This window comes from Halichondria panicea, chromosome 2 (assembly GCF_963675165.1).
Source record: "Halichondria panicea chromosome 2, odHalPani1.1, whole genome shotgun sequence".
NCBI classification, from domain to species: Eukaryota; Metazoa; Porifera; class Demospongiae; order Suberitida; family Halichondriidae; genus Halichondria; species Halichondria panicea.
Window position 1 is genome coordinate 6,326,297 of NC_087378.1, and position 22,252 is coordinate 6,348,548.

Here is a 22,252-nt window from a genome sequence, read left to right on the forward strand (position 1 = left end):
TGGAGCTGAGTCTGCAGCGAGAAATTTACGCATGCGCAGTCAAGCCCACGTGGCTTTTTGACCAAAAGATAATTGCACTCATCACTGATTGTACATTGTCTGGCACTTGCTGAGAGACTGTACACAATTGATGCACATGTGAGTTATGTGAGTTATGTTTTAATGTTTTTAAAATAGGTCCAAAATTTAGTTTGATGTTTGTATGGAAACTTACGGCTTCTGTGGTTTTGCTACACTATAGAGACGGGGAGTTTTTGGGACCTATTAATACGGAGGTAGCTATACATTTTCACGCTAAATAGTCGCGGCATCTTCCTCCACTTTGTGCCTCAGGCACAAGTCCACCACTGTGTGCATGACATGGTTGCCATTGCAACATGCTTTGTTGTGCATGCGCACTGCATTTTAATTCATTATCGTAATTCATTATCGTACAACTTTTCTTCTTTTTGGTAGATATCTGTGAGCTCAAAAGGCCTCTGTTCAGATCAATATATAAACTCTGGCAGTTGTTTGAAACGTGCATTGCATGTGAGTCTCTTCATTTATATGTTGCAGCTGGGCTAGTTCCTATGCTTTTGTTCTTGTTCATTTTCATGGTTCTGTGCTGTAAATATTGTACACTGTGTGCACATGGTTCTGTTCACTGTACATCCCTCTTGTGCATATTCTGTAGTGGGCTCACTACTAGGATATAATCAATTTATCCTGTAGTGGAAAATGTTGTAGTAGTCATTATCTTTCCTAGTGAGTAGTTGTGAAACTGTTGTAATAATCAATTTTCCTCGCAGGTAACTTCAATTTGCCAGAGAACGATATCATGTCTCAACAAGAACTGTTAAAACATATTCTCTCCAATGACGACGTTCGCCATAAAACATCACTATGTCAGTTGGCCACCAAACATTTTGGATTGTTTGAACGATATCCTCACATGCTCTGTGACCTCTATGCTATTCTCAACTGGCTCCTATGCCGCTTAGACAAACTAGATCAGCTGGCACCCTTCTCCCATCTCCATGGGGACAATCTCCAACTCTACAGTCAGATAATTCTCTCCTTTGTTCAGTTGTTGCAGAAAAATGGTGTGGAGCCCGTGTTTTTCATTCCACCTCCGCCAGGTTATGATTCAGAACAATTACAAGCAAAGTTTGCTGAATTTAAGCCCCTAAATGTTAAAGAACGAGCTGTAGTTTCATCCATCCACCAGGTGTGTGCTGGTGTGAAATGCTCAGTGAAACTGAATGTCACTGATTTTGCTGCACTGCATGTCGAGAGTGTTTTGAACAAAGCAGGTGTAAAGATGATGCACCTAACTTCTGAGCTAGTGAATGAAATTAGGAGGTACTATTGTGACCACGTCGAGGTGTGTGGTGTGCTAACCAACAATGTTGACCTTCTGGTAGTGAATGACTTGAAAGTGTGTCTCCTTGAGCTGCTGGATGTCAGAAAAGTGCAAGGCAGTGATCCCCCCTCCATGGAACTATCGTGCCAATTTGTAACGTCAACCATGCTTGCTTCATCTCTCAAAATATCCGAGGCTCAACTCCCAGATTTAGTGTTTCTTTGTGAAAACATGCACCAAACTTGCTCTGTTTTGAGGCTGTGTGTCTCTGGCGTTGCTGCTATTGCACAGTGGCTAAGAGAACGGAAAAAGTCAGTGCCCAACTCTAAAGAGCTCAAGAAATGGTTCACCTTGTCTCGTTTGTGGCGCTACAATGTTGAACTGTCGAAAACAACTCCTAAAGCTGCAAAAGATGCAACAATTATCGGATTTGTCCGTACTTGCATCCAGAGAGGCACCATGCTATCTCATTTGCTTGCCTTGGCTAATGGACGATTTTTGAGACCGGTTATCTTCGAATCACTGCAGTTACAAGGTCCTCGTTTTGTTCTGTTTACTCTAAGCATACGGAAACAGCTATACTCACTTCTGGGAGTGAAGAAATTTGTAGAATATGGCTGCTCGTCTACAAGAAGCTTCGATTCAACTTCTGGAAAGCTCAAACCTTGTTTGTCTGAAAAGAACGAACTTGTGTCTTTGACAAAGAAACCTCTGAATTTCAAACTTTCGCTTCTCTTCGTGACTGTTCTTGGTCGGCAATTGAAGCTAACAGACGATTCTTTGCACTCTAACATGTTGCAGTTAGAGAGCATTGAGCAAGTTCATATCACTGCTGTTATTGTTTGCTCTTGTTTGCTCTTCATGTCGTGTCCCAACAATGTCTACACACCATCACCTGAGTTAGCCGTTTGCGAATTGGATGCTCTCTTCTTAACTTGTTTAGTGTCTCACACAGGGTCACCTGTCCCAACTCTCACAAGTTGTCCCAGTTCACGCTCCCTCACTGTCAACGCGTGGTTCACACACTTGCTGCACCACTCGCTACTGGTGTCCTCTTTGCTTCAACTCACTGAACTTCTACCATCCCCAGGAGACATCTTCTCAACCCTGGCATTCCTCAATTTTCATAAAGTGTCTTACGTCCAAGATGAAGGTGCCTTCGATGAAACTACTGCCGATAAAAATGTTCCTGCTTCAGAGGGAGCTTCTGAAATTACAGAACTGCCAATTGTTGGTCATGTGACAGGCAAAGACTCTGCTTCTCTGCCGAGTGTTGATCATGCAGTGGGGGAGGAGAACATTTTGTTGTCAGCTGCTGTGGAGCAGTATCGGAAATTCATGAGCCTGCCATCAGTCTTATGTCTCAGAGCTGAAATCTTAAATTGTGAAGAAGTGCCGACTCAGCTTACACCGTTTGTGAAATTATTTGTGGAAGCTGTCGAAGCTATCAAGTCAGCTTCCCCTCCAAATGACGGAAGGAATGTCTCTACTATCGATACAATTGCTATCCATGATTTACTGCCACTTACAGAACCACCACATTCTCTCCACTCGAGTTTTTCTTCACAGTCCTCTACCTCTCGGCTTGAAGTATCGGAACACCAAGATGCTAAAGAGTTAGAACAAGACTGGTACTCCTTCCAAGACATACGGGAAGAGACGATCGATGGTGGTCATTCAGACTGGACCGAGGATATTCTTGAGCGGTCAAGTCCAGATGTGCCAATATCCTCTGAAAGAATGGCCCCAAGTGCTATTGCAACTACTCAACCAGATGGTGCTGACCCAAATAGAGGTGTTGTTCGTTCCTCTAGCCCAAAGAAGAAAAAACCTGCTAATAAGAAGCAACAATTTGTCAAAAGAACTACCACAGTTCCACTACCAATTCTGGAGCACAAGAAACAGATTCTTGAGCTCGTGAGCACACACCGAGTTGTGATGATTGAAGGAGAAACTGGTTGCGGCAAGTCGACTAAAGTCCCACAGTTCATTCTCGATTCGTGTCTGAGTGAGAAGAAGCAGTGTGTAATCATGGTGACCCAGCCTCGAAGAGTGGCAGCCATTAAATTGGCGGAGAGAGTGGCAGGAGAAAGAGGAGAGGAAGTGGGGAAGACGGTGGGATTTTGTATCGGAGGAGAGAGTCACCGGACCACCAAAACTGCTCTCACATACTGCACTATTGGATACCTCCTGCAGGTGAATACATGCTGGATATTGTGTGCATGGTACTGATGATTATGTAGATTTAAAGTATGGGTATAATTATGTTAGTTTACCGGACAACCATGATTTTGAAAATTGTCCGGGTACAATTGGAACAGATCATTGTAGCGCACGTGAGATGTCCAGAATCATTAGAACAGCTGCATGCGAGCTAGTTTTTATAGCGCTATGTGCGACCAAACAGTTGCACTAGCTACATGTATGAGTTAATTGCTAACTGCAGAACTCTTGATAGTTATAAAGCTACGTTGCTTGAAATCGGTATTGTCTGCATGGATATAATTATTAGAACAAGAAATTGAAGCACTAGAGTGTCTGCTGTATTAGAACATGGCCCAGAAAAGCGTCCGTAGAAGAAATACGGTACTCTTTGCCACATTTGTAGCAGCAATTAATTTAAGTTAGATGCAAGTTGTGGCTGGTACTTGAAGAGTTAACATTTTATGCCTCGGTGCACATGCGCAAGCGAGGTACATGTACGGTAGTGTGTGTCTGTGTAGATTGCTGTAGCTCCTCAATGAACTAAGAGCTTCTATAAATAATATTATAGGCTTCAAGTCACATTTTCTTGTTCATTCGAGTTCTGGCTAGTTTTGATTACTTTGAAGGCCGTTGCAGTCTCTCCAGACTCCTGCGTAGCAAAATCTGTTGAATAACTTCACCATTATACTTAGCAACTAGCTCTGCACTAGAACAGTAGCTATAGAACGATGTGAGCTGTAAAGATGCACTGTTTCATGAGAACATGCAGCAAGCCATTAATTATAGACTTTCAACTCATGGTGTATCATTTCCCACTTTTTTGCTCCATTTCTGCACGCAACAAAAGTGTTATCTTCATGCATAGCATTCCACCAAGGCATCAGCACCCGCGGTGTTTCATATGTTATGGTATGTACACACCCGGGCATATGGTAGCCCTCACACTATTTATGCACTGGAATTTGTACAGAGAAACAGTGCAATTATATTTGCACAGGGGGTTCGTTTTCGAATTAACGACCGCAACTGAACATGTATTAAAACTACAGAGAACTGAATCGTAACGATTAGAAATCAATAGTATGGTTACTCGTGTAATAATTAAGGTATTAATAGCATAACAAGCACTGGCAAGAGCACTCGGCTTCACCTCGTGCAATTAGAAGCCTTGCCATTGCTTGTTATATACTCGTGCTATTAACCCCATATTGCACTCTTAACCATACATAAACTAATGAAGTGTGTGCAACAGCTAGACCTAGATTCCGGAGGGCCAGTTGAGTTGATTTGCTACTGCCAACTTTCTCATCTTTTTCCAGCCTTGTATATAAGTTCTGCAGTATTACCATAATTGGATTAGAGAAGTTGGTACATTTGTAGCCAGCTTGATAGTACCTACAGAATAAAGAAATATGTTATTGCTAACTCAGCAAATTCCACCCGGTAGAACTATATACATAATTACTGTGCGTTTATGAGTCGCTACCGCTTAGTTCGCGTTTTTCTTGCTCCGTGCAACGGGAACTTTTATTTGAGGGCTACTGTACCTGTATATATCTATCATAATATAGATCTACGACATTGTACTTTCATACAATTGTGTGATTTTATAAGTACCCAACCCGGAACACTAATTACTCTTTTTGGATATGGTAGCTACATGTATCTAATCATCTATTTTTTTTTTACAGATGCTGTTGCACAATCCAGAAATGATACAGACGTTCACGCACATCATTTTGGACGAAATTCACGAGAGAAGTATTTCGACCGAATTTACTCTCTTGGTTATCAGAAAGTTTGCTGTTGAATACCCCGAGATGAAGATACTCCTCATGTCTGCTACACTTCAGGGACCACTCTTTGTGAGCTATTTCGATCAAGTACTCCCTCACACAGTTATAGCAAAGCCATACTTTGTCGGTGCCACTCGTTTCAAAGTCGAGACGTATTTTTTGGACAATATCACTCAGCTCACAGACAAGATGACTGTCTGGCATGACAAACAGCTGCAAGCCGCGTCTAATCTCCATACTCTAATTTCAAGCATGCCTAAGAAGAGTGCATACGATTTGAGGAAGACCAGGCCAGCTGTCACTGAGCTAGCTTTAAGTGTGTGCACTATGTTGGTTGTTAATCAGGGCAACAAAGGAGAAAGCATCCTAATTTTCTTGCCAGGGATTGGAGAGATATTGTCATATCGAGATCGCCTCCTGCACGAGTTACAGGACCGTGACATTGGACACTACTACTCTTGCTTCGTCTTACATTCACAGGTGCCGTTGGAGGAACAGACGGAAGTCTTTAGCGATCCACCCCCCAATAAAGTCCACATTATCTTGGCCACTAACATTGCCGAGAGTTCTCTCACCCTACCAAAGTTACGTCTGGTCATCAACTTTGGTCTCTATCGGCAACTTCAATACGATAGTACGCGAGGGCTGTCTTGTCTGAGAAAGCTATGGTGTTCTCAAGCAGCATGTGCTCAGCGAACCGGAAGAGCAGGGCGTGTCTTTGATGGTGCGATTGTCCATCTCTTCACCTTACGTTTTTTTCAAATTGTTTTACCCGAGTACACCCCTCCAGAGATTGTAACTGCCCCCCTCTCCAAGTTAGTGCTTCAGGCAAAATCCATTGCAACCAAACTAGGCATGTCGACTCCCTCCGAAGTGCTCAGTCAAGCGCTCGAGCCTCCTTCTCTAGAACAAATGGAGACAGCGCTCCAAGATTTAGCGAACCTCGGAGCAATAGTCAGTCACCCACAAAAGAGACTGGAAGAAACAGCCAGCATGACAGTTCTCGGAGACTTTTGTCTCTCTCTCCCCATGGATGTTGACCTTTGTCGCCTTGTCCTCTACGGGATTTATTTCGGTGTATCTACGGAAGCGATTGTCATAGCTGCTGAATTATCTCAAACGGTGGATGTGTTTACTCTCCCCACAAGATGCATTATTACTGATAAGGATGAATTTCGTGCTGCCATGGCGAGGAGTCTCGACACGAGAATAAAGTACGATGGTGGGCACTTCAGCGATCACCTGATGGTGTGTCAAATGTTTCGAGATTGGATTGATTGTCGCAACTCGAATGCCCAGCGTTCATACCCTTTTTCTAAGTATGTGCTTGTCCGCAATTTCTGTAAGGGTCGTGCCGTACGATGTACACGTTTGTTCCTGCTGGAGACGTCTGTGGCACACATTGCGTCTCGTTTGTTGGCATGTGTTCCCATGGAGTCGAAGATCTACGAGAGCATAGAAGCATTATCAACTCTGAACAGATACATTGAGCTCAGTGACTATATCCAACTGGAAATTCAATTTTGCAGTGACCCTGTTCTTGTGAAGTGTCTGTTAACTGCTTCCTTCTCACACCAAATGATTTTGGGACGACCTGAAAATATTAGTCATTTCCCCCTTGTGCAAAAAGATGCCAAAGCCGAGATCAAATTCATGGAAGAATGTGAAGTAGATCCTGCAAACTGTGTTGTGATGAGAAATTTGCCTCAGATCAATTCACAAGACCTCCATAAACTAATAGACTGGCTGCTTCCCAGAACTCATTATGAGACTGAGATCAAAGATCGCAAAACAGCTTTTATCAACTTTCCTGTGCTTGAACCATGTGACTGTTGCCGGGAGACATCTCAAGAACAAGCAACACAACCACAATCATGTGTTAATTGTAACTTGCCCGACAATTGGAAAGCCTTTGTACAAGAGAAGAGCGTCTTTTCTCGTAAGGTGCCTCGAGATTTTTACACTCTCTGGCAATTTGGTGAGAGACAGAATTCTTGGAATGTGGATACTATCAGTGCTTCTTTTTCAAGAGTGGAGCACCCCTTGTCAATGAATTGGGAGAATCTAAGTCCGAGAAGAGAGATGGTCGGCATCATGTCCTATCGAAATCCATCAGCATTCGCATGTGATTTCAACCATAAGGAAATACCATACCTGGCAGTAGTGACATCATTGCAAGGAGGGGAACACGCAACTTTCATCCATGCCCGCAAGATGACTATCCTACCTAGTATTGAGACAAGCCCAGTTGCTCTGTTGTGTGCTCTTGGATTTCAGCCCCTCCGTTCTGACATAGAACTGCAAGTAGAGAGAGAAACGTCTACCATCACCGGGCTCAAGTTTAACTCCCAACGGATACTCTTTGGTGCCCATCAAGCATTGACAGTGCAAGATATAATCAGGTTAAACGTTCTACGTAAGGCTGTCTCAGAAGCGCTTACTTGCACTAATTCTTCAGGCGTACTCCCCACCACACAGATAAATAAGATTTCATGTCTACTTAAATCTGTGATATCTCGACATCCGTTGCCTGTTGATTCTTCTGCTCAGTGCCAATCCCCACGACCCATAGGCCCAAGTGTTGCCTGGGAACGACAGCAGCTGGAAGATTGGACCATTGACAGTGACTGTGACTCTGAATTCGATTGCGACTTAACAGAAATGCCTGATGCGGAAGTTGACCTCTCTTGTTTCAAGTTCTACCCAGATCTCAGCTGTAGTTTGCTTGACTCTGTGACCTATAGCGAGACTGAAGCACAGAATGTGATGATCGAAGGAAACCTAACTCGAAGCATCTTGCCAACTGTTGTTAACGACGCTCATTGTTCTAATTTGTCCCCTTTGGCCGAGCCTTTTGTTCCCGTAAGTTACAGTTCTGGTACCAGCGATGACCTTGCATTGAGCATGCCTCCAGAGCTGCCCTTAGGCCCTGTACCAAGCATACCTCCAGGACTGTCCTCAGGCCCTGTACCAAGCATACCCCCAGGACTGTCCTCAGGCCCTGTACTTAGCATACCTCCAGGGCTGCCCTCAGGCAACAATGTCTACTTTCCACAATCGGCCTATGTGTATCTTACCATGCAAGGACTGAATTTGGATCTACCAATGACTGTGACTGCAGGTGAAGCAGCACGGTACTTCGAGTTTGTGTCCGTTCAATTATTCAAACATTGGTCTTTAATTTCACAACTGACACGGAGTACCCATGGATCACTGCCTTCACACGGATCACTGCCCTCGCAGGCTTCACACGGATCACCATCGTCCAATGGGTCACCAGAATCACAAGGATCTGACAAATCACAAGGATCACCACCGTCACAAGGCTTACATTCATTACCTTGGATGCAACGCTTTCGCCCTCCAGAATCACAAGAGTCTGACCAATCACAAGGATCACCACCGTCACAAGGCTTACATTCGTTACCTTGGATGCAACGCTTTCGTCCTCCAGAATCACAAGGGTCTCACCAATCACCAGGATCACCACCGTCACAAGGCTTACATTCGTTGCAAAGTTTCCAAGGCACACAACCCTCTTTGGCATCACACAGGTCACCAACCTCAAATATGCCTCACTCAGGAGCACGGTGGTGTTACGGGCCCCACCTATCGCCACCACAGCAACAAAGGCCGCTGAGCCCCTCAAAAAACTGTGGTCGTAGACCACTTCTGCATCCTCCCTCCCAACCATACAGCCGATATCTCAGGTACTGTGAAGAAATGCTCAGGTATCACCCAAGAGCCGGGTCATTCCCCATGGAAACAGGCCAACGCCCTAGATACAGGAACTTTGAGAAGTCCAATCGTTATTACCCAGGTCAACAAATGGGATACCCACGACAAGCTTCATACGCTTGGAGACCCGAGTTCAGAGGCATGAGACAAGGGTACCAACAACACCAACTACCTTCGAAGCAAATGAGCTATCCACAATTCGCAACTACACACCGGAGGCATTATAGCGATCCACTACTGTCTCAAGAGACCCATCCAGAGACTCCACAAGAGGCACACCCTCACACTCTACTGGAAGAACCAGAGCCACATTCTCACACTCTACTGGAAGAGTCGGAGCCCTCACAAGAGGCACACCCTCACACTTTACTGGAAGAGTCGGAGCCCTCACAAGAGGCACACCCTCACACTCCACTGGAAGAATCGGAGCCCCTACAAGAGGCACACCCTCACACTCTACTGGAAGAGTCAGAGCCCTCACAAGAGGCACACCCTCACACTCTACTGGAAGAGTCGGAGCCCTCACAAGAGGCACACCCTTACACTCTACTGGAAGAGTCGGAGCCCTCACAAGAGGCACACCCTCACACTCCACTGGAACAGTCGGAGCCCTCACAAGAGGCACACCCTCACACTCCACTGGAACAGTCGGAGCCCTCACAAGAGGCACACCCTCACACTCCACTGGAAGAATCGGAGCCCTCACAGGAGGCACACCCTCACACTCCACTGGAAGAGTCGGAGCCCTCACAAGAGGCACACCCTCACACTCCACTGGAAGAGTCGGAGCCCTCACAAGAGGCACACCCTCACACTCCACTGGAAGAGTCGGAGCCCTCACAAGAGGCACACCCTTACACTCCACTGGAACAGTCGGAGCCCTCACAAGAGTCACACCCTCACACTCCACTGGAACAGTCGGAGCCCTCACAAGAGGCACACCCTCACACGCCACTGGAACAGTCGGAGCCCTCACAAGAGGCACACCCTCACACTCCACTGGAACAGTCGGAGCCCTCACAAGAGGCACACCCTCACACTCCACTGGAACAGTCGGAGCCCTCACAAGAGGCACACCCTCACACTCCACTGGAACAGTCGGAGCCCTCACAAGAGGCACACCCTCACACTCAACTGGAAGAGTCGGAGCCCTCACAAGAGGCACACCCTCACACTCTATGGGAGCAGTCGGAGTCCTCACAAGAGTCACACCCTCACACTCTACTGGAAGAGTCGGAGCCCTCACAAGAGGCACAACCTCACACTCTACTGGAGTCCTTACAAGAGGCACACCCTCACACTCCACTGGAAGAGTTGGAGCCCTCACAAGAGGCACACTCTCACACTTTACTGGAAGAGTCAGAGTCCTCACAAGAGGCACACCCTCACACTCCACTGGAAGAGTCGGAACACCCTCACACTCTACTGGGAGAGTTGGAGCCCTCACAAGAGGCACACCCCCACCCTCTACAAGACTCCGAGCCCTTACAAGAGGCACACCATCACACTCTATTGAAGTCAGAGCCATCACAAGAATCGCAAGAGGCATCCCATCACATTCTTGATGCTAGCACCTTGGTGACACCTGATTCTGGAGAGATTGCTTCACAAGAGTCACACGTATCACAAGAAGGCCTTGTTCTCTTAGAGCCAGAGACTCAACATTTAAGCAATTCTCCCGTTGAGTCCACCCTCACTCCTATGAAAGAGACACCTGATGGCTACTGGAAAACCATGGAACAATCTTATCCCGAAGAAACAGCTGCTGCCAAAAAACGCAGAAAGAAAAAAGAAAGAAAGATTGCTGCTAGAAGTGGGCGGAAATCAAAGGAGTTTGAGCAATCTCCACCCCAAGTACCACCCCCCAGGATCTTCCCAAATACGGTGCTTAGGTTTGAGTCCCCCAGGGTATGTACGCACCCGCCATCTAGTGGAGTGGTCCCATCATCAATTCGAGCACAAAATGCTTCAAGAATGCTGTTACCCCGCCGGCCTGTTCAGTGCGCTCGGTACAACACTCCCCCGATCTACCAAAACCTTGTTCCCCCTCTCCCCATGCCTCTAGGCGGGGGGGCAATCACGGAGTCGTCACATTTGCCCGAGGCTTTTGTTTATCTGTCGTGGAAAGGACAAGTACAACCTGCTCCAAGTCAAGCAAGGAGAGTCAAACTTCCTTCTACGACTTTTCCAGAGTTTTATTACGGTATCACGAATAAGATGCTGGTGGGATATTTTGCTCCTGTTCTCTACTGGTTCTACGAGAAAGCTGCAATTAATATCCTTTGCTCCTACTTTTATTATCGTTTTTTGGAGAGCTGTAGTGTGGCAGTTAATATGTGGGCTCCTCTCGATCCACGGTTCTTTTCTGAGAGAAACCACCATATATTTAGAGTGTTTTCTGATGACAGCGCCAAAAAATGGGTTTCTCTGACTCTTGAAGGAATGGAAAAATGCACCAAGATTCTGAAGTCCTGTAAAATTCAACCTGCATGTGCTACGAAGGAGGAAGCTGCAGTTACAAGTAGCTTGTCCGGCTCACGTGACTTGCCTACTGTTACAAGTGAGAAACACACCTCTATGTGTGAGAATTCCGCTCAGCAAGATGGAGAGCAGCAAAAGAGCGGTGAAGCTAACTCTTCACAGTCCTCCCCTCTCAGAAGAATAAGTGATGACTCCCTAGCGTATATCGAGCACAAAGAACTGTGTGTGGGTAATTCAGCACACTGTGAAGATCTCAGTGGAGAAGTTGAAACTGCTAATGCTAAAAATTGGCAGGCTACAACTGAGAGAAAAGTGATAGCACAATTTGTAGCTGAGCTTCTTAAAAATGCTGTGCAAGTCGCTACGGCTGACTCCAAAGCAATTGGAGAGTTCGTTGTACCAAACGAGCCAACACTTCATGACGGCTTATCTGCTCACCACATCGACACGATAGTGCCAAATATTGATGATCAGAATGAGAGCAGCTTGGAAGTATTGCTAGACGAAACGCTGATTACTGAAGGCACTCAAAATATCGAGACTAAAACCTCCGATATTGAGCTAGATGAACATCACGAAGAGCTCGGTGAAGAATTTGCAACTGCTAATGCTGAAAATGGGCAGGAGAACGATGTGATAGCACATCTTGTAGCTGAGCTTCTTAAAAATGCTGTGCAAGCCGCTACGATTGACTTCGAAGCAATTGGAGAGTTTGAAGTACCAAACGAGCAAACACTTAGTGACGGCTCATCTACTCACCACATCAACACAATTGTTACACCCGTACCAAATATTGATGATCAGCAGAGAGAGCAGGACACTCAACGTCACCACCGACTACAGTTGCAAGAGAAAGATCGAGAATTTGTTACACAAACTAGAGAATTGACCGAGGCCAATCAGAGTGAGAGCAGCTCGGAAATGTTGCTAGACGAGACACTGATCACCCAAGGCACTCAAAATATCGACACTGAATCATCCGATCTCGAGCTAGTTGAAGGAGACGTTGTACAAGCACACGGTGAAGATCTTGAAAAAGAAGTTGGTGAAGAAGTTGCAACTCCTAATACTGAAAATGGGCATGCTACAACTAATATCGATGTTATAGTACAATATTTAGCTGAACTTTTTATAAGTTCTATGAAAGTTACTGAAGCAGCTATGGCTGTCTCTGAAGAGTCCGTAGTATCAGACAAGCCAACACTCCATGACGACCACATCAACACGGTCGTCAACACGGTCGTACCAAATATTGATGATCAGAATGAAAGCAGCTTGGAAGTATTGCTAGACGAAACGCTGAATACTGAAGGCACTCAAAATATGATCCAAAATGAATCATCCAATATTGAACTAGATGAAGAAGACATTATACACCTAAGGCTCACTGCACTTCTTGATGATGACGAAGGAAATGCAACTATTGTTGAACTTGAGAGTGAGACTCTTGTCGAATCGTCTGTTCCTCGTGCAGTTGCTCATACAGACACTACAGATGTTGACTCTCAAAGTCATACTACTGACAGTGACTGTGCCAATTATGAGCTGGATGGACAAACTGAAACTCTTCTTGTGTCCGAGGATGAGGATTCAACTGAGCCACTGGAACTCATCACTGAAGACTCCCAGAGTGATCAAACTGAGTGCTCAGATTATGAGCTGGATGGACAAGATGAGACTCTTGTTGTGCCCGAGGGTGAGGATTCAACTGATTTCTTCACTGAAGACTCCCAGAGTGATCGAACTGAGTGCTCAGACTATGAGCTAGATGGACAAGATGAGACTCTTATTGTGCTCGAGGGTGAGGATTCAACTGATCCACTGGAAACCGCTCCTACTAACTCTATTAATTTCACTGAAGACTCCCAGAGTGATCAAACTGAGTGCTCAGAGCTGGATGGACAAGATGAGACTTTTGTTGTGCCCGAGGGTGAGGATCCTACTAACTCTACTAATGATGAACTCATCACTGAAGACTCCCAGAATGATCGAACTGAGTGCTCAGATTATGAGCTGGATGGACAAGATGAGACTCTTGTTGTACCCGAGGGTGAGGATTCAACTGATTTCTTCACTGAAGACTCCCAGAGTGATCGAACTGAGTGCTTAGACTATGAGCTAGATGAACAAGATGGGACTCTTGTTGTGCCCGAGGGTGAGGATTTAACTGAGCCACTGGAAACCGCTTCTACTAATAATAAAATCATCACTGAAGACTCCCAGAGTGATCGAACTGAGTGCTCAGATCATGAACTGGATGGACAAGATGAGACTCTTGTTATGCCCGAGGGTGAGGATTCAACTGATTTCTTCACTGAAGACTCCCATAGTGATCGAACTGGGTGCTCAGACTATGAGCTAGATGGACAAGATGAGACTCTTGTTGTGCCCGAGGGTGAGGATTTAACTGAGCCACTGGAAACCGCTACTAACTCTAATAATGATGAACTCTTCACTGAAGACTCACTGAGTGATCAAACTGAGTGCTCAGATTATGAGCTGCTTGTTATGCCCGAGAATGAGGAATCAATTGAGCCAGTGGAAATTAACTCTGCAAGTGATGAACTCTTCACTGAAGATGTCCAGAGTGTTTTAAGTGAGTACTCAGATTGTGAAGAAGAGAAAGAAGGTGGGAATACCGTAGTACCCGAAAATGATATGGTTGTTGAGGTAATTGAAACTTCTTCTTCTGACACTACCAATGACAAAGTAAGCATTACAGAAAGCAGTTCTTGTGTCGATACAGACAGTGAACTTTCCGATTGCAAACTGGATGAGACTGTTATTATGCTCGATTTGGAATTGACTGAACCTGAACCTGTGTTAACTTTGTGTTCGGACACTGGTGATTCTGCTGTATTAGTGGCTAGCAGTCTAGAAACTACTCCACTCATTAGCACAGGAAGTCCCGTGTTAGTAGGGGAGGAGCTTGTTACTGGTGCAAGCTTGCTGAGTGTTGAAGAGGCAGTAAAATACCTCAATCCTGTTTTTGAGGAATCATCTGTAGCCGAGAACCCTGTGCACCAAGACAGTGCTACAGGCATTCAAGAATCGTCCAATGAGAATGTGATCGAAGATACATCTGTAAGAGCTATGGAAACCAATGATAAGCTCACGGCTGATACTGCTCAAAACACAGACGATGAACGTTTTGATCATGAACTAGATGGAGAAGATGTTATGCCCGAGGGTGAAAAGGAGTTTATTATCTCTCACTCCCCAGCAAGTGCTGACTTGGCTGGCATTATATTGGCAGCTGGTTGTACGGACACTACTGTAGTTAAAGAATGTGAAACAATCGATTATAGAGGTGGTGATCACCAAGAGAGTACCGATGTTGACCCTCAGGAGCCCAACGAAGTTTACCCTACTGTCACCTCGAATGAGGAGCTGGTGGGGGTTGCAAATAAACCACTTGTTGATCGCCAGCCTGTTAAAGCAACGGCTACTAGTAGCCCCAGCAAATGTGATGGTACAGCTAGTCTCTTCAAATCGGCTATTGGTGACATAGTATACCAGAAGAGTGCACAGAGTGTGCAACCTACTCACAGAGCAGAAACTAGTCCTAACAAGGCAACTGCTAAACGACATTTTATATTACCTCATCTATTAGAGCAAGATTTTCCTGATTCCAATATCGAAGAGTCTGATTCCCACGTCACTCAGATGACTAGTACCTGTAGTTCTGCTCTTGCTATTTCTCAGAGCTCAAGTCCTGATACTTCTTCTGTTTTCAACTCAGCGGCTTCAATTGACCTTGAATCTCAATTCGATGAACACTGCTGGATTGAAGATGATAATGCTCTTTCGTTTGCCTCTTCCCAAGAGCAAGTTGACGTCCTGGCCCCACCAGTGTTGTGCAATCCACCTGCTGTAATAGATGATCGTCATGGGAGCGTATTAGTGGTGAGCAAGAGACCAAATAGTCAACAGGAAAGAAAGAAGCAATTCAGAAGCGAGAAAGGGGAAAGTTCAAGCAGTCGAATGGAAAAGAGCAAACAAAGTGAGAGAAGCCAGAGCAAGAAGCAGGAAGGCAAGCCTCGGTGGTATTCACCTAGTATGTCGCAATGGGAAACACTGGATATGTTGCCACATCAACAAGAGGACACTGCGTGTAAGACTGAAGTAACTGCACCATCTGAAGCCTGTTCTCAAACCAAGAAAGAACAGAGAAAAACGACATCTGCTAGAGTAGCTATGGATGGCAAGAAATCGAAGAAACCAGACAACCAACCAGTTGTGGTGGACCCTACCGGTGTGGGCACAATACCACATTTCGTTTCCTTTGCTGAGAATGCAGTGCTGTCTTCTATTGACGGCGTGAAAACATTCCATGCTATTTGTTATACGTACAAGAGGAAGTATCGATTGCATCGTCATCGTAATGTCAGGTTTGAAATTGAGGATATTGTTGGGAAATCAGAAGCGTTCTCAGTTGTTTTAAGGAAAGACAGGAACCCAAGCCTAGTTCAAGTTGACTGCAATGTTGATATAGTTCCTGCTAAATCTAAGCGGGCTGAGCAGGATAGATACCGTGGCAGAGGGCGGGGTGGAAAGAGGTGTGGTTCCAGGCAGGAGAAGAGGCACAAGTCTTGAAATTTCTGATCTTAATTAAACTTAATTGTTCATCATTCCCATTATTTAGCCAATTGCCACTCAGGGCCTTCATTTATTTACACTAATCCATTTATCTGTATCATCGATCAACCCCTCATATATCACTTGTTGTTATGTTTCATTTTCATCTTGTTTATAATATATTATATCCTAATCTATTATCATATTATCAATGATAGAATGTGGTGTGAGAAATTAATGATTCGACTGAATAGTTATTAATGATGAAATTATAATTAATGTTGATTTTGGGGTCAATTATAAACATAGCCTTGAAATTATATCTATATCAATTTACACTATCCAGTCAATGTTGCCGCTGCTTTGTATTCGTGGTAACGAGGGGTTAGACACAGAGCCAGCTCTTCGATGAACTTTGAGCCCTGAGGCCTGAGAGAAGCTGCGGGGGAGACTGATGTTCGAGCCAGGGAAGAGAAGGGGGGAGTGTTGCCCTCGACGATGGCGACAGGCAAGAAGAATGAGGATGACACAGAGGACGGCTAGTAGAGGGAGTGTGAGTGTGGAGTGTGTGATTGAGTGGAGCTCCCATTGAGATGCCACAGTGGACCTGTGCTGCTGTTGTTGAAGCTGAACCTCCCTGCAAGTGTGGGGGGGGGGGGTGTAGCTCATACAGTTAAACGGCATTATAACAAATAAAACATTTTCCCCCCCAAGATAGACATTAATTGTAGGCAAGCAGTAGCGATAAAAATACAGTGTAAGCCTAATTAAAGGCTAGTGGTAATAGAAGGGCAGACAACCAAGCTGCAAAGGAGCCATTTTGGTACGTCTGCAAAAAGCCGTTTTACTGTGTAGTTTTACACGCACTAACGTAAGCCAAATAAAATACGGGCTGCAACCTCAAAAGAACAAGCAGCTATTGATAATAGACCTCCCCCCCCCCCCCCCCACCTGAGTGGTAGATATCTGGTGAGGTAGAGGAGAGCTCCAAGAGGCCAAGCCACGCTCTGCCCTCGGAGGGTGGAGAGGGTTCTCAGGGAGAGAGACTCTCGAGGGAACTCCAATCCCTCGTGCAAAACCACAGACAGCCATGCACTCTTCAGACACTGGCTCCTACACAAGAAAGGAGATACTATGCAGTGTATAATTATAATATAAAGTAAACCAGGGTACACATGCATCTAGCCAAGGTTCAGCTGCCCAACAGTCAAAGTAACACTATACAGGCCAGCATAAAATTAATATTAATGGCACAATTAGTGTGTATAAATATAACACTATAGTGTACCATAAGAGTCGTGAATGGTGTGGCTTTGCTCTGTTATCATCATACACTAAGAATAGCAATATTAATGTCACGCTCACCGCAGCCTGTACAGATTGGCGTAGGTGTAGAGATCTCTGGCGAAACGATCTCTGACCAGACGCCACTCAGTCGAACAAAATTCTGTGCTCTTCCTCTCAAATTCACGGGCAGAGTAAGCTCCGCCTATTCCCAGTACATCTCTCATTGTGTACCAGAACTCTGACGTCCCGTAGAAGTTCATGGAGGCATAGCCAAGATAACCAGGAGGTCTGAAAGAAAAAGAAAATGTTGTTACTTTTTGCACAGGAATCAAGCTGTTTATGCACATTTAAAATTGAAGTTTGGTGTTTGAATTGCATGACTTTTGTATGAATCTCTAGCAATGCATACTTATGTACGGTGCATGGATGTAATAAACACTTGGAGGGGAAGCAGTATCTTTTTTAATACCGTACCAATGGGTTTTCGTTACAGAGAATAACATTATTAGCTGACACATAGAGGATAAGATAAAAGTGGTAATTATTGAGCAGCTCTCACTTCTCAAAGGCACTCTTCTCTCCTTCTAGACAAGCCTTCGGTCCACAGCTTCCGTTAGAGACAGCTGTCCCAGTTAGCAGGGCCGTCCTACAAGAGGGGAAGTTCCCAGACCCCCTCACCCTCACCCAACGATTGGCACTCAGAGTGACGTTCTCAGTGAGTCCTTGCTGACTGCACGGGTCCTTCAAGATGGGACCGCGGAGGGCCGTGTGATTACTGCAGGCAGAGACGAAAAGTCTTAGAGAGCGATATACTTAGAAAGTAAAAACACCAACCAAACACACCATTAGGGCTCTTCAACAGCTACTAATGAATTAAACACACTCTGCATGGGTTTCAAAATAATTATACTGCTAAAGCACATGATAGAAGAGCTCTACAAATTAAGCTACACGTGTCACATGGGCCACAAAAAGTTCAGAGCAGCTACATGAATTGATGTCCCCTCACCTAGTGTTGAAGTGCTTAGCCAGACTGGTGTAGTATTTGGTCCGCACTGTGTTACTGCCGTAGCCAAGGTAAGTCATAGAGTACACCCTGTGCTTGTGCTCGTTGTCAAGGAGACCACAGCCGAGGTTAATCTCGACAATTTTGTCATTGTGTACCTCAATCTGGAGTTCAAAAACAAAAGAAACTAAACTTGTAGATTGTCAGGGGATGGGTGTATTTATGCCTCGGTGCGCATGAGCAAGCGAGGTATACGGTAGTGTGTTTGTGTGTGTATCTGTCTGTCTGTCTGTGTAGACTGCTACAGCTGCTAAAGAATCAATCAAGTACATGCAAGTAAGAGCTTCTATAGGCTTCTAGTGATGTTTTCATTCGTGAATTTGCAAAATAATGCTTCGTTCTCCTAGTTTTGCTTACTTGGAATGCCATTGTAGCCTTTTCAGAAGAGTGCATAGCAAAACTTGTCCATGGAGTGTTGCTACTTACTTAGTAATTAGCTCTGCACTAGAACGCTAGCTATTGGTAGCTGCAAGAGTGAGAAGAGCGCTGAAAGGCTCTGCTGATTTAGACTTGAACTTTTAGCATCGATCGTTTTTAACAACAATCGTAGTCAATCATTACCCACTCTGAGTTTCCCTGTGATTCTGGATTCTGCCTGCAGCAAAATTAAAATGTTCATCATCAAAAATGTGTGTATAACAGCTATTAGGTAGTAGATTTATGTTATGTAGCTTTATGTTATGTAGCTTTGGCACCTCCACCGAGGCATCAGCACCCGCGGTGCTTCATGGTGACAGTGTTAGGAAAAGCATCAATGTCAATGGAATCCCTTTACAAAGGACACTTTGGGAACAAGGTTTTGACCATCAAATCACGAGCTGGCTTTTATCAGGGATGACCATTAGAGGGGTTCTAATGTACTACCGGGAAAGCATTTCTTGCTGCAAAACTATCGAATGCACAGCTAATGCAAAAGGGGAGAGTTGATCTAGGAGCTGCTGTCATCACTAGAGGATGGCCATGTGAGCTCTACTGGGTGGTGGTGGTGTGTTTTGAGGATCTACTGTACACATTTTATAGAGCTACCTTCACTACACGAATTACCCTTTTTCATGCTATGTCTACTACAATAATTACGCAAGCCCACCTGTTGAGGCACTTCAAAGGCAATCTGCAGGGAAGCCCCACCCATGTCCATGACCCCTACAGTGTGTATGTGCTCGCTACCAGCTGTGTGGGCGTGGGCGTGGCTCTCAGGGGAGAAATTTCCAAGGAGGTAGTTGATAGTGATCCAGCTGAATACACCTGTAAATGTGTGTGTGTGTGTGGATAACTTTCCCTTTCACTATTACTCTGTTATCTCTTAAAACAACGAGATTAAAGTTCAATCACAACACAAACACAGGTACTGAGATGTATGTGACATTACACAGTGCACAGTGATGCACAGTTCCTGCTTGTTAATGTATGTCCTGTTACTGGCATGTTGGGAGGAGGTAGTTATACAATGTCATTACAGTGCACAGTGATGCATAGTTCCTGCTTGTTAATGATTTATGTCCTGTTACTGGGAGGTAGTTATACAATGTCATTACAGTGCACAGTGATGCATAGTTCCTGCTTGTTAATGATGTATGTCCTGTTACTGGCATGTTGAGGGGAGGTAGTTATACAATGTAGCTAGTTAAAGTCTACACCTAGGTGAGGCCAGTCATCACAAAGGTACGAGTACAATAGCCTTTCAAGCATACCATACATGTCTCCGCGCCAACACTGATGTACGTATCCTAGCCTATTCAAGACTCTTTTATGTATTTGATACCATAATTATCACACAAGTCATCCTGACCATAATAAACATCGGAAGTTATTCATGCAAAAGGCTTTTCTGTATAAACAGACTTTCCATTGGTTCTTGTGTTGATCTTAATTCAATGGCCAGGCATAGTTCAACTATCAATTACACACTCAACACTTTCCTACCCACCTTCCAACTTTCCACTAATGACTTGTATTCCGTCCTTGGATAGATGGAACGGATACTCTCTACTGACTGCAGCTGCAATATAGTCCATTATCCTCTCCTGGTGGCCTAACGACAGGAGCCTCATGCCAGCTGTGCCCAGTACGTATAGCACTGTGTGTGGGTGTTTGACAGAGGGTATGTGGTGACTGGCATAAGCCAGGAGAGGAACAAGGGAGTTAAAAGCAGCTGCTGGGGTGGAGGCAAACGTAGAGATACCTAGAGTGGAAAGGAATGCTGGTGATAAATATAAGAATACACGTGCATTCGAGTTTTCGTCATAAATATGTTAGTATAATCTTATTTCTGTATCTGGATTATGAACTAAGTAAACTAGACATCAATTCCTTGAAGTCATTAGAGAGTAGCATTACCGTAATTATTGTATAGATAATGAAAATTACTGTGTTTTTATACAAACGTGGCATGCTTACATATGCATGGATACAGTGCCACAAAGAAACCATCATGATCAGTGCTACAGGAAAACATAAAACATAGCAGCTATCAGGTAATAACTCGCTGGAAACCACCATGCACCTAGTACTTTTCTTGCATATGCATGGATACAGTGCCACAAAGAAACCATCATGATCAGTGCTAAGGGGAAAACATAAAACATAGCAGCTATCAGGTAATAACTCGCTGGAAACCACCATGCACCTAGTACTTTTCTTGAATTCCAGAGAGCAACTAGAATCTCTAACGTGTCATATAATAATATTATCCCCCATAACTATTGTATCAACAAATACACCGGATGTACAGCGTTCATTGATCTTTAAATACAGAAATGGATATCAATCCCGTACCTAATAATTATACGTCCACCATGCAGTACACCACACCCACCTGGTTCCACCTTCTTGACGAGTGGGTCGCCCTGTACATCAGTGAGGGGGTAAATCTCGAGCAATTTATGGGGGTTACCATCGTGGGGGGGCCAGTGGAACAGGTGCACCTTGCTGCTGCTGCTCCCCGCATCAATCACTATGGCGAAGTTGTGGGAGGTGAGGTCTCCGCTGGCTGTGTGTGGGGGGGAGGAGGTGGGTTATATTTCAAGCTGCATGCTGGAGGAGGAGGAGGTTAGGTAACGACATGCATAACGAACTTGCACAATAAATAAGTGAACATCAGTTTCCAGGTCATTCAACAATGTACACCGGTCCATATCTATTATAAAGAGTGCTGTACACGTGTGACTGTGACTTTATCCTGTCATTCGACTGGTAATGTCCAGTAGGACCTACATTGTACACTATAGCTACCGATTTACATACAGATCTATGCCATCAACACAATTCAAAGCAAAACAATCTGTACAAAAGTTCTGGTGCATACTTCAGCCCTACACTACACTCACCGGTCCCCAGAGTCGTCTTGGAGACATAGCGGTAGTGTATCGGTACGTAGTTCCTCAGAGAGATTAGGGCCAGGCAGAGCAACATGCCCAGAGAGAGGCAAATGAATAGTCTGGTACTAAGCAGGCGACCGGGGGAAGTAGGAGGCATCGTGTCAGTCCAAATTATCTTCTATACCTAGAGGTTATCTGTGTGAAGAAAAACCACCATTACTTAAAATTAATGGACAAAATTAATATTATTGTCTGAACATAATTAATTAGGCCTATTAAAATGAACCTCTTATTTACTTACATGTCATCTTTTGTATTGTGTCATGGTTGTATCTATTACTAGGTGACTAGATTTTAATATGAAGAAAAGTTTCTCTGGGATCCGGGAAGCAACAAGTGAATTCTAGCTATTTGCCCCGCCCCCTTCAGGAAGCCAGGC

General features: G+C 44.7%; 2 protein-coding genes across 2 annotated transcripts; one reads left to right on the plus strand and one right to left on the minus strand.

Moving 5' to 3' along the window:
• The first annotated feature begins 61 nt into the window (after positions 1–61).
• LOC135331403 (uncharacterized) lies at positions 62–16,348 on the plus strand. The gene is made up of 3 exons (XM_064526542.1): positions 62–138; positions 792–3,541; positions 5,242–16,348. The coding sequence occupies exons 2-3, from the start codon at positions 821–823 to the stop codon at positions 16,159–16,161; spliced, it is 13,641 nt and encodes a 4,546-aa protein (XP_064382612.1). The 5' UTR covers positions 62–138; positions 792–820; the 3' UTR covers positions 16,162–16,348.
• On the minus strand, positions 16,288–22,251 carry LOC135331409 (ectonucleoside triphosphate diphosphohydrolase 7-like). The gene is made up of 10 exons (XM_064526552.1): positions 22,115–22,251; positions 21,823–22,008; positions 21,312–21,485; positions 20,424–20,678; positions 19,584–19,741; positions 18,440–18,600; positions 17,990–18,205; positions 17,509–17,718; positions 17,095–17,256; positions 16,288–16,780 (listed from the first exon to the last, which is right to left on the minus strand). Exons 2-10 carry the CDS (start codon positions 21,968–21,970, stop codon positions 16,477–16,479), a joined length of 1,788 nt encoding a protein of 595 aa, XP_064382622.1. The 5' UTR covers positions 21,971–22,008; positions 22,115–22,251; the 3' UTR covers positions 16,288–16,476.
• Between the last annotated feature and the right edge of the window lies 1 nt (position 22,252).